General features: G+C 47.0%; 1 protein-coding gene across 4 annotated transcripts in view; it reads right to left on the bottom strand.

Moving 5' to 3' along the window:
* The window catches only part of YDJC (YdjC chitooligosaccharide deacetylase homolog), a 66,148-nt gene that overhangs the window by 3,623 nt on the left and 50,345 nt on the right, over positions 1-12,180 (bottom strand). For 3 of the 4 annotated variants that reach the window (XM_044990507.1, XM_044990509.1, XM_044990508.1), the window contains exons 3-5: positions 5,889-6,048; positions 3,681-3,780; positions 879-1,056 (exon numbers count right to left, since the gene is read on the bottom strand). In XM_044990507.1, coding sequence (XP_044846442.1) covers positions 879-1,056; positions 3,681-3,780; positions 5,889-6,048 — 438 coding nt within the window. Of the gene's footprint in view, positions 1-878; positions 1,057-1,536; positions 2,159-3,680; positions 3,781-5,888; positions 6,049-12,180 lie in introns of those variants that run through there. The other variant, XR_006573964.1, reaches the window with a different exon arrangement.

The raw sequence follows: 12,180 nt of genomic DNA, 5'->3' as shown, positions 1-12,180 counted from the left end.
CAGATTTCAGGCTGAGTTTGCAGGACTGACAGCAACTCAGTCTTTTTAATTGTAAACTGATGAAATCTGACATAGCCCCATTATTACCCAATAAACATAGGGTCATACCAATTATACAGAGTCATGGCCAGAGCACTTTAAGAACTCTGGTTTGAACAGCCTGCACAGATGCTGGAGATCAGTTTCATGGGTCTCTGGCTCTGCTTCCTTTTGGCTTCAGCAGTTTTGTCTCCCTCCATCTCTCTGTGACTGTTTGTTTTATCACAGTTTGCCGCCTTTGGCCAGCAGGAGACTAGATGGAGAAGTGGAACTAAAATACACATGAACAAACAGAAGTTAGAGAGAGAAGGTGGGTGAGGTAATATCTTTTATTGGATCACCCTCTGGTAGTGACACAAGCTTTTAAGCCACACAGAGCTCTTTTGCAGGTGCTGAAGCAAAAGCTTGTTTCTCTCACCAGCAGAAGGCTGGTCCAATCAAAGAATTACCTCACCCACTTTGTCTCTCTAATATCCTGGCACTGACATGGCTACAACACTGCAAATCGAAGTTGGTATTTACATTTTCCCTCATGTCTCAGTGGGAGGCTGCAGTGCCACATGTCTACCACCCTGTGGTGCTGTGGGAGGCTATAAATCAGCAGCAGTTGTAGGCCAATTGCCTGATTCAAGATGGTGTTTCCTGTAAGTAACCTAGTGCTTGTATCTGGGCCTTTGAGTCCAAAGGAGACACAAAACACTACAGAAACTGCCCCTTTGAGGTCGGAGGATGCCTGCTCTCTGTTTCTGTAATGGTCTGCGTGGGAAGATGAAGAACATCAAGAACTGGTAAGATCTGAATTCTTTAATGTATATATGCGATGGGTGTGTCTGTCTTACCTTATTCCATGTCTTGTAAACACATCTACTGTGTCAAGGGAATCTTTTTCTACTCCCAGATAAAAGTCCATTAGAGGTGGCTCTATCCACGCACAGCTGTGAAGGCCTGGTTCTATTGGCACACGTGTATACTTGATCCCATACTCCTCTAACACCTGTGCAAACACATGTCTAACCTCTACAAGAAAAGCCAGAGAGAATTTAGCTAGAAATTAGATAACTAGGAAATAAGCTCCCCTTTTCCTTGCAATTGAAAAATATAATCCCACCTGGCCTTTCTCCCCCTGAAAGGCTCATCTGTGAGGCATCCCAAGACCCTCTCCCTTTACCTCCCTCCAACCCACAATGCACAGTGTCCAAAGAATCCCATCAGCACCTGGTAACATTACTCTGCAGCCAGAGCTCTGCTACTGGCCCCGCACATGGGGTGCCAGGTGCAGGCCCTGTGCCCGGGGCTCTGCTCCTGGTCCCGTGCCTGCCCCCAGCCTTTTAGCCCTGTCTGGGTCCCCCACTCCCGGAGACACGGCACTGCTCCCGGTCCCAGCTGCCGGGGAGAGGGAGGCATGGACAGGGGTAAGGGACTGGCTTTCAGCTTCCCCACTATTAAAAGGGTTCCAGTGCCACTGGCTGTAAAATGGGAATAAAGATGCTCTCCCACCTTTGTAAAGCACACTGAGATCTCCGGATGGAAATACAAAGCATTACTGGCATTAGGGGCTGTTTGTCCTTGAAAATATCATCAGCTTTAATATGATCTGCTAATGTGGGAGTTTGCAGTGGAGGCTCTTCAGGAGGGAGACATCCTGAGCTATTGTGACACGTACTTCGTGACCCTGCTGATGCAAGCTGGCTCTGATTGCACCTTTATGTGTCAATTTCACCTCGGTGCTTTAAAATCACCAGCCTCCAGTGAAGTTTTCCATTGCTGCAATGAACTGATTGGCCTACAACAAGGCTCACTCTCTATCTGAATCTCTGCTGACGGGTGAAAGGTGACTCCAGTCAGGCCCTGTGATTCCCAGGAGACTTGCTGGAAGAGTGGGGCCTGAATTGCTCTGAAGCTGCAGCACCAAATTCCTCACCCTGGAAATAGCAGCTCTGTGGCCCACTGTCAGCTCTCCCAATGTACATCTCTGAGTGAGGCTCAGCTGATCAATTACTGTTGTCATGGGAGACTGGCAGAAATGGAAACCTCTCCAGTCTTGTCAGCAGCTGTACTCCATTTATTGCTCCCTGAAGCTGGCACCACAGCCATGGTGGATAAACAGCTTGGCTGAAACCTTCAAAAGAGCATGATATACTCCTGGGTATTTGTAGGCGAAGCTCTGGTGTTAGCACCTCAGAAGGTTTGGCACTTCCCATTGCTGCACAAAATCCCCCTAGGACAGTGTGATCAATACAATAACTTCTCTCACCAGGCCCGGTCCTCTTGGGAGCGTAATCTGATCAGTTCTTCCTATTATAATTAAATCTAATATTTATTGCCCTTTGTTGTTATAATTAAGTATTAACAGGCAGCATTTGAGTTGTTCTGGAGAAAGGGAAGCCAGGGAAATTTCCACCCTCCACTCAGAAGCTTTAACTTCCCTGGGTGTTTTCAGCATCTATGATCCAGACGTGTCTGGGAAACATGCAGCATAAAATGTCTTCCCAGCTCCTCTCTGACTGGACTGACCACCAGCCTCTTTGAACACAGACCTCTGCCCTGCATGTATATGATAGGAAGGGGCACAGGACGGTATAGCATAGCTCCCTTCCTCCCACCCACAAACCTCTCCTCTGTGCCCAGCGAAGAGGGAGAAACATATGAGCTCTAATGTATTGTGTGCAATTCCTGCTACTTCAATTATAAGAAATGTGCTGCTGAGATCATAAAGCTGCAGTGAATGGCAGCAAAATAACTGCTGGTTTGGGCAGATAGTCAGAACGATTCAGAGCATTTAAGGCCAGAAGGGACCCTTACGATCAGCTAGCCAGATCTCCTGCATAGCACAGAGCCTTGCCATTAAAGGAGAGCCCAGCACAGACATCCGGGGGAAGAAGGGAAGATGTTCAAAGGCACAAAATGTAGTCAGTCATCCAACTGCCATTCGTATTTCTGTATATTCCCCCCTTCCCCCAAAGGATTAAAGCAGGGGTCCCCAACGCAGTGCCCACGGACGCCATGGCGCCTGCGTCCTGGCCGGCGGTCGAGCATCTGCCGAAATGCCACCGAAATTCGGCAGCGACGCCTCTGAATGACGCCGCTTGCCGCCGCCAGACAAAAAATGTTGGGGACCACTGGATTAAAGGGTCTCTTCTTCTCTTGACGCGATGCCTTTAAGCACAATCATCTCAAATGTCTGGTGCTAATAAAACACGGGGGAAAGAAACACCCAGGTATTTATAAAATGGTGAAAACAATATTAAAAAAAAATCTCCCCCAACAGCATTGTAATGCTCTGAGTTTCAGAATGGCCAGGCAGCTGCCTGTTCCCTGCTTGACTCCTACTGTGACGGGGCAGGGAATTAGTAAAGGAAAACCCTGCACTGAACTGTCAGCCCTGGAAGGGAAGCTGCCATTCTAGGACTGTGAAGATCCTCACAGTGTTAGAGGCAGTGAAAGGGAAGTTAAATGGCAGCTGATTCAGGCACAGGAAGGATAATTTCCTCTCATGCTGGATGGGGACATTTCATGCTATAGGTCTTGATCAAATACCTTTGTATAAAGGATCATTCAGCAAACCGAGAGTGGGAGGGTTCCCTCAAAGCAGAATTATCCTGAATTCTGGGGGGCTGGGAGGAATATCACCACCACCCTACCTGGGAGAACATGAACATGCTGGTGTCCGTCCATGTGATGAGGGACATGACCTGTCAATTCACAGAAGAGGTCAACTTGTGCCATTAGCTCCTGTTTCACCTAAATAATGAAGGGGGTGGGGGAGGAAGAGAGAGTTGTCACTAGTGCAGAGAATAGGAGACATCTGGGACAAAGTATTCACTGGAGGACACCCCGCCCCATCCACCACACCGTCCACTATTACTCAGGTAGGGCCTGCTCCTCGGATGTGCTGAGCATCCTCAACTGGCAGCAGAGCCAACCCTGGACTCTGCTCTGTAATTTGCCAAGGGCCCTCGGTTCCCATTAGCTCTCTAGGATCAGGCCCCTAGAGCACGTCTGTGCGAGTGGGGCTATACGTGGAGAGTGAGATTGTCAAAACCACCTAAGTATCAGAGGGGTAGCTGGGTTAGTCTGGATCTGTAAAAAGCAACAGAGTCCTGTGGCACCTTATAGACTTCGTGGGTGAATCCCCACTTCATCAGACAGTGGAAGTTTCCAAAGGCAGGTATAAATATGCAGGCAAGAATCAGTCTAGAGATAACAAGGTTAGTTCAATCAGGGAGAATGAGGCCCTCTTCTAGCAGTTGAGGTGTGAACACCAAGGGAGGAGAAACTGCTTTTGTAGTTGGCAAGCCATTCACAGGCTTTGTTTAATCCTGAGCTGATGGTGTCAAATTTGCAAATGAACTGAAGCTCAGCAGTTTCTCTTTGAAGTCTGGTCCTGAAGTTTTTTTTTGCTTCACCTCCTCCTCAGGAAGCTGGATTTCCAGTTCCCATTAAAGTGAATGTCAGAGCTGAACTATTTCCCAATCTCAGCCCAACATCGCTCTGTGCGTTCTGAGTCAGGTCTGTGCAACGGGGCTGTCCTGGCCGGGGCCTTTAGACACCACTGCCAGGTTCGCTGAGGAGCCTTTCCTTGAATGTTGAGGTGTGAACACCAAGGGAGGAGAGGCTGCTTTTGTGGTTGGCCAGCCATTCGCAGTCTTTAGAAGAGGGCCTCATCCTCCCTGATTGAACTAACCTCGTTATCTCTAGACTTGATTCTTGCCTGCATTGTTATACCTGCCTCTGGAAATTTCCCCTGCACGAAGTGGGTATTCACCCACGAAAGCTTATGCTCCAATACGTCTGTTAGTCTATAAGGCTGTGGCTACACTCGAAACTTCAGAGTGCTGCCGCAGGAGCGCTCCCACGGCAGCGCTTTGAAGTGCGAGTGTGGTCGCGCCCCAGCGCTGGGAAAGAGCTCTCCCAGCGCTGCAGGTCCTCCACCTCCCTGAGGGAATTAACTTACAGCCGCGCTCCCAGCGCTGGGGCACTGTTTACACTGGCACTTTCACACCCGAGTGAGAAAGTTGCAGCGCTGTAAAGCACCAGTGTAGCCAAGCCCTAAGGTGCCACAAGACTCTTTGTTGCTTTTTACAGATCCAGACTAACACGGCTCCCCTCTAATTCTTGAATGTTGTTATCCATGGCTGAATGCGCAGCTCTTCACAAGCAACAGGAAAGTGAAGGCTCTTGGCTTTCGCCAGCCTTTGTGTGGGTGATTCCTACCCTGACCTGCCCAAGCCCCTTAGCACTTGTTACTACGCTCCTGGGCCTCTCCTGAAGATACATCCAGAGGTGTTAAATTGTGTGGTGGCTTCATGTTCTAAAAGAGTCACTGGGGACTAGATTTAAGCCACGAAACGTCTCTCACTTGCTACCAAAATCCTGTTTGAACACAGATGAAAACCTCTTGCACCAACCCACCAAGTCAATGTGTTTAACATACTCTGATGATTCAAGCTGACAACTATCAGAATCAAACAGTTTCTCAGCAGGCAAATTAATCCTAATAAGCACTTCTATTGCATTTCCCATGCAATGATCTCAGGACACCTTATAAACAATAATTCCTGTAAAACCCCATCCACTTAGGTAAGCGGTTATAACATAGGCACAGAGAAGCACTGTGACTTGCCCATAGTCACAAGGCAGATCTAGGAGTAGGACCCAGAGCGCCTGCCTGCCAGGTTCCTCTTCCAACTACAAGACAATAGTCTCCAACACAGGCCATGTTAATCCTGGAGCTCACCCTGAGCTCTGACCTGGAGAAGCTTTCCACGTGATCTATGGATGAGCAATAAAGCAAAATGATTCTAGGGAAAGTTATGTCTATGGAAAGCGTCAGCTGCTTTTTCTCCCACCTCTGACATTTTCAGGAGACCTTTTGCTAGAACCGTCCTGAATCCCATCTTTCCGTGGAAGAATCCGTCTTTGTTGAGCAGGGAGGAGTTCTTCTTGAGTGCCTTGCAGACAGGAGAGCCCTCGGACAGGTTGGCGTGCAGACCTATTGGAATGTTATGCCTAGAATATGAACAAAAGGCTGGTTAAGTTTCACCTTCCTGTAGCCAGTGGGCGAGATCCTAGTTAAGGAGCTGGATTTATGTGGAGGGGTTTCATTGTCTCTTTCAATCATGGAATTTAGAGATGCTGCTCCTCTGGAAAGAGAGGCAGAGCAAAATGCTGAACAAGAGTAGATCCTCTCCAGGGATCAATCCTGTGTTGTCTGCTGGGAGACAATCTAACAGGTCCCTTCCACTTCAAATGTCTTTGATTCTGTGTGACAGAATGGCAGGAACAGTAGTAATGAAACATCTTGGGCCAAACTCTGCCCTGCTGTAACTCCACCATAGTGAATTTGGCCCTCATCACCCCGCTTCTGACAGCAGTTCACTGGTATTTTCATAGACAGTGCATCCAGAGATGGCATTTATTACATTAAAATACATTGCTTACAGGATATTCCAGGTTTGCCTGACAGTTTATTTTTAAGATGCCCTTTGATAAAATCCAGTTATAGACAGTACATAAGACATATAGATATTATGGTAACAGTGCAAGCTACGAGTGTGTGGTAAGAAACACCAGAGTTTAAGGGCAACTCAGTTCAACAGGCTGGATTTGTGATCACAGACAGTGCCCAGGTCTTCTGTTTATGTACAAGGACAATTGCTGAGTGAACAACATGGATGGTGTTGTACAAATTAGCACTTCTCTCTATTAGAGAAGGATGGTAACAGCAGAGAGTTGGCAGAGGATAAATGCAAAGCCTATACTTAAATAACAGCAAGGGTCTGACTTAATAACTGCGGATTAAAAATTAACAAAAGCCAGACCTCTTAAAATGTCATTTACTGAAATGCTTTGCATAGCAATTACATTTATTTGCTCAGTGTTTATTATGGTTTCCCCTACAATGAATACAGGAACCACAAGTGCTTAGATATGTTGTTAGTTTCTCTGTTGCTTCTGGAAATGCTTCTGTGCTGGCTGAATTCTGCTTTGAAACTTCTCCCAGAGCTACTCCTGGGTCTCCTAAAGACCCAGGAAGGGGTGGAGGAATGATATAGTGCCTCTCTCTCTAGCTCTGCTGCCACAAGGCTGCTGTGTTCGAGCACTCCCAAGTCTCTCAAGTACGAGTCTCTGAGTGGCCGCTTTGAGGAACTTTGCCATTGTACCTTCTTAACTTAAAACTGTCGGGTTTGTAACCATTTAAATCCAATCTTTCATGTGACCTTTACATGTAGCTTCTACAAAGGCCAGTAGGAACTCTGGCATGGATTCCACAACAAAGCCGGCAAAAGTGAACTTCTTATTTCAAAACTCCACACACTAGCCAGCCCCACTCCTGGGTCCCCCAGTGTGTCCTGACTTCTAAAGCCCCACTTCTAGACTGCTTGGGGCGGCAGTACTGGTGTCAGCTACATGGGGTGCCCTAGTGTGGACAGGGCTCTGGCTCCAGCAGCTGTTTCCAGCTACATGCTCTGTGCACATTTACCTGACACAGCGCTGAAAACAGCTGCTGGAGCCAGAGAACCTTCTACACAAGGGCCCCAATGCGGTTAATACCAATGCAGCTGAACCCACCTGGGACTATGTTACCATTCCCTGGTGTTGCTCTGCTTCTGGGGTTTGATCTTTCCCAGTGACAGGGCACTCCGTGGGGCTGGAATACTTACAATGGATATTCTGTATGGTTGGCCATGTGGGAGTTTTCTAGTTATGGGGAAGGGATAGGAAAGCCTGAAGAAAGGCTCTAGAGGCCACTGGATCCACAGGGAATGCAGTGGACAGTCCCCTGGATCGTGGGGAATCCATGAGCACATCCTGCTCCCAACTGAGTTGCTGCTTGGCTTCCCTTCCCCTCAGCAGATATGCTGAAGTCACAAAGGTTAAGAGAATTGGGCTTATTTTCACTGTAAAAGGAGGCTTTGAGGTAACTTCAACCATGTTCCAAAACTTTGGCTAAGATCACCTGACCATCTGGTAAGTCCTCGATTGAGGAGCTATATTCTGCCCTGGCAAAGGGATTGACCATCTGCTCTTTAGATCTCTAACTCTATAGTCCTCTGAGGGCTACTGATAACGTGTCATCTTCCTGTTCTACATGTGTGTGTTTTTCTTTGGGATACCTTAAGCCATTTAATGCATGTATTCAGCAACAGACCCTCTGCAATGGGTGGTGTTCCTAACAGTTCCAATGCTGGGGACAGATACTCTCCCACATTAACTAAACTGGATGGAAAACCAAAGCAAAAGGAATATTTTGGCAGTGATTTGCACTGCCACGAGGGGACAGGGTTCTGTTCCTGATGCCAGGCACACTTTATTCAGGTCAGTGGGGTACAGGTGTATGGAGGGAACAACACCAGAACCTGACCCAGTGTCCACTGAAGTCAATAGGCATTGACCCAGTGTCCACTGACTCCAACGGGCATTACTTCCACGGGCTGCAGTGCTTCTCAGCATCGAAAAGGAACCTCTCCAGCCACTGATGAGCAATAAGAACGGAAAGGGACAGTGAAAACTGAGATATATGGGGAGGATTCCAAAGACTCATGTCCATTAGGAACAGGGAGGGTACCCTTACCCTTCCTTAGAAGAAAATTTCCAGCCTGGGGCAGATAATTGTCTTACACCTACACAGTAGCAATACTTTACTCTTGCACGGCTCTTTACAAAGGAGGGGAGGGATTGTTATCCTCACTGCACTGATTGACACACAGAGACAATAACTTGTCCGAGGCTACACAGCAGCTCGGTGGCCAAACAGAATGCAGCTCTCCTGGTTTGCAGTCTGGTGCCCTCTCCACCCATTTACTATGCACGGGCCCCCTTCCGGAATGAGCATTGTCAGTCACTCCTGGCCACTAACACAAATTGTTTTTTAAAAATCCGAATCTAAAGCCAATCTAATTAAACTGATACCATTTGTAAAGCAGAATAGTTATATCTGATGACACTGCTGATTTGTCACAACCCCTGTTGCTGTCAATGGCCTGAAATGCAAAACACTTAACATTTTGAAGAGAGTCGCTAAAGTAAGCTGGGGGACTCACTTGGCCTCTAAATCAATTTTACCCAGTGTGTTAAGCAATAACCACAATTCTATGATCAGTTGACAGAGACCTGCAAATGTATGTTTACAAGATTGTCTGGATAATCTCTGGGTAATATACAGAGAGGCAACAGCTGTGCAGCATCAGGGTTTAATTAAATTGTGATTGAACAAAGCCAAAAAGACACAATTTCTGTGAACTCGGGCACACACCTCGTGTCAAATACCCAACGGAGCTATCCATAGGAATCAGGCAGGAGGATTTAGTAAGCTCCTTGGGGCAGAATTCTAGTGTGTTTTGTACCACACTGAGCATATTGTCAGCACTAAGTAATGGGACAGCATCCAGTTCCTTCTCCTGAGTGAAGGGTAACTGTCAAAGCCAGCCCACTGGCTGTGTTCTCAAAAACCTTTATGCATCATCCAATGCAGGGGTAGGGAAGGAGAACGCACTCTTGTGGTAAATGCAAACAAGGGAGGGGAATAAACTAGGTAAATGAATCATTAGAATAATTTCCTTTTCAAGGATCTGTTGTTTCTCAGTGTGAGAGCTCTAAGCAAATGTTCCTGCTGAAACAATTGACCTTTCCGCAGTCACAATAAATGCTGAGTTCAGAATGTAGTTGAGTATCTCTGAACATGTCTGTCTCCTGACCCCAAGTCCTGACCAGCCATGTGCTGGGCCCAGTGCAAAACCTGGGATTCATTCTTTGAGACCAGTATCTTCAGTTGTTTTGAATTCCTAGCTGGGAATCTGGAAGGGATCTTCCTAGGCCCTTACACAGAGCTCTTGCTTTAAGCTGCATGTCATCGAATAGCAGTGCTGTTGAGTGAATTCTGTTCTCTTCCTTTATAAGTAAATGGATCTCTGTTGGCATCCTGTTTATATCCCTACCTTGGAAACCACCAGCTGGCTGGGCTTGTCGGCTTTTATTACAAGTGGTGACATGATAAAGATAGAAATATCTGCATACAGATGTCACGTTAGTAATATTACAGTGTCTGACACTAGGGAAAGCAATGCTCTGCTGTGCAATGCTTCTAAGAATTTATGCCAGTGGAGCATCTTTGGATTTCTGCTTGGCGAATACAAACACATTTACGCAAATAAAGTTGTTGCGTAAGAGTAGTCACTGCCTCCCTCTGGCAAACTTTAAGATCTGGCCAAAGAACACATCTAATAGTCATACATCTTGTTCTTGTTTTTCTTCCCATTATGTCTGATTACAAAGCCTTCTATACGGAGACAAGGCTTCTTCGGCCTGATCTACATTAAAAACTTTTGTTAGTATAGCAGTGTTGGTTAGGAGTGTAGTTTTATTATGACACTTTTATACTGGCAAAAGCCCTCACAGAATCATAGAATCATAGAATCTCAGGGTTGGAAGGGACCTCAGGAGGTCATCTAGTCCAACCCCCTGCTCAAAGCAGGACCAAACCCAACTAAATCATCCCAGCCAGGGCTTTGTCAAGCCTGACCTTAAAAACCTCTAAGGAAGGAGATTCCACTACCTCCCTAGGTAACCCATTCCAGTTCTTCACCACCCTACTAGTGAAAAAGTTTTTCCTAATATCCAACCTAAACCTCCCCCTCTGCAACTTGAGACCATTACTCCTTGTTCTGTCAAGTGGATGCAGTTCATACCTGCAAAAAAGTCCTTTTGCCATATAGGTTACTTCATGTGGGGAGCTTGTATAAGCGATACGGTAAAAGCACTCGTTTGGTGGGAGTAATCAGATACCAATTACCTGAATGAAATAAACTCCAGCAGCAAAAGCACTTCTGCTGGTATAAGCTGTGCCTACGGTAGGAGGGTTTGCTGGACTAGCTATCCCAATAAACCCTATCTAGGGTAATGTCACTGGCTGGCCCTCAAGGCAAGCCAGGCTCAGCCTTTTCTATCCCATACTAGCTAGCCCCGAGCTGATAGCGATATGGCAGTTTAATGATCATTAGTGATCCCAGCTGCAGGGAACCATGAACTGCTACTTACATAGCGCTAGGAGTTCGGGGGGGGGGGGTGGATTGCAGAGCAGGGTCCGGCACCTGTGAGGGTACTAGGGCTTAACCAGGGACAAAGTGGGGTAGAAGGGCCCCCGGGGAGTAGGTTAGGCTCCTGTGGGGGAAGCCCTGAGCAGGGAGATGTCATGGGGAACCTGCCAGGGAGGCAGTGAGGGAACAGAGGGAGACCTCTGCCGGAGCAGGTCAGGCTCCTGTGAGGGAGGCCTGAGGAAGGGCCCATAGAAATGGAGCCTGAGAGGGCGGAAGAATTATTATTTGGACATTTAGCTTGGACTATCAGTTGGACCTTGCCCTGTCCCAGAAGGGGTCTGAACTTTATGACGTGGCCAGAGGGCTGAGCCACAAGAGACCTGGTGAGAGGCAGACAGCTTCCAGGAGGCACTGGCGACATTGCACCCTGATGTAAGAGGGTGCTCTGGAGGCCGAGTACACTACTTTGCAGGCAGACGAGGCCTTATACTGTGCTGTCCCCATTCATTCAATGGTTGGGTCATCACAGCTCACTGAGGAAGTGGTTAGCAGTCAGAGGAGAGGGTGGAGGGAGCAGCAGAAATACTTCCAGATTAGGTAAATGTCAAGCAGGAGGATCAGAATGAAGTCACTGTTTACACACACGTTTTGCAATTGGCGTTGATGGGAAAGGAAGTGAAAACAGAGGGCAATGACATGTGGTTTGGTTAGAATTTTTCTTCTAAATGTACCCAGATGTGGTAGAGTTTGTGCAACTAACATTCTGCATCTGAGCTACAAAAAAACCAAATGAGACTAGGGAAGACTATCAACTTCCATTTGACAATGTTTAATTTTTCCATCGAATGTTTTGGTTTAAGCAGCGCATAACAGATAAGGGACATTGATGTTCAATCACAATTGAGCTGACAAAAGAATGAAGAAAATACTGTGGAAAATGTTTTAAAAGACCTGTCTATCTCCAGGAAAAATAAGATGTTGGAATCTATCTACATAGTGCTATAAAATAACCTAAGAATAGCAGGTCTGAGTCTCCGCTCCTATGTACTGCCGTTGATACTGGTGGAGTTGCAATTCAGGGTGAACAATAAACCTTTTTAGGAGT

The sequence above is a fragment of the Mauremys mutica genome, chromosome 16, assembly GCF_020497125.1.
Source record: "Mauremys mutica isolate MM-2020 ecotype Southern chromosome 16, ASM2049712v1, whole genome shotgun sequence".
Lineage (NCBI taxonomy): Eukaryota > Metazoa > Chordata > Testudines > Geoemydidae > Mauremys > Mauremys mutica.
This window is presented reverse-complemented; position numbering and strand designations above follow the sequence as displayed.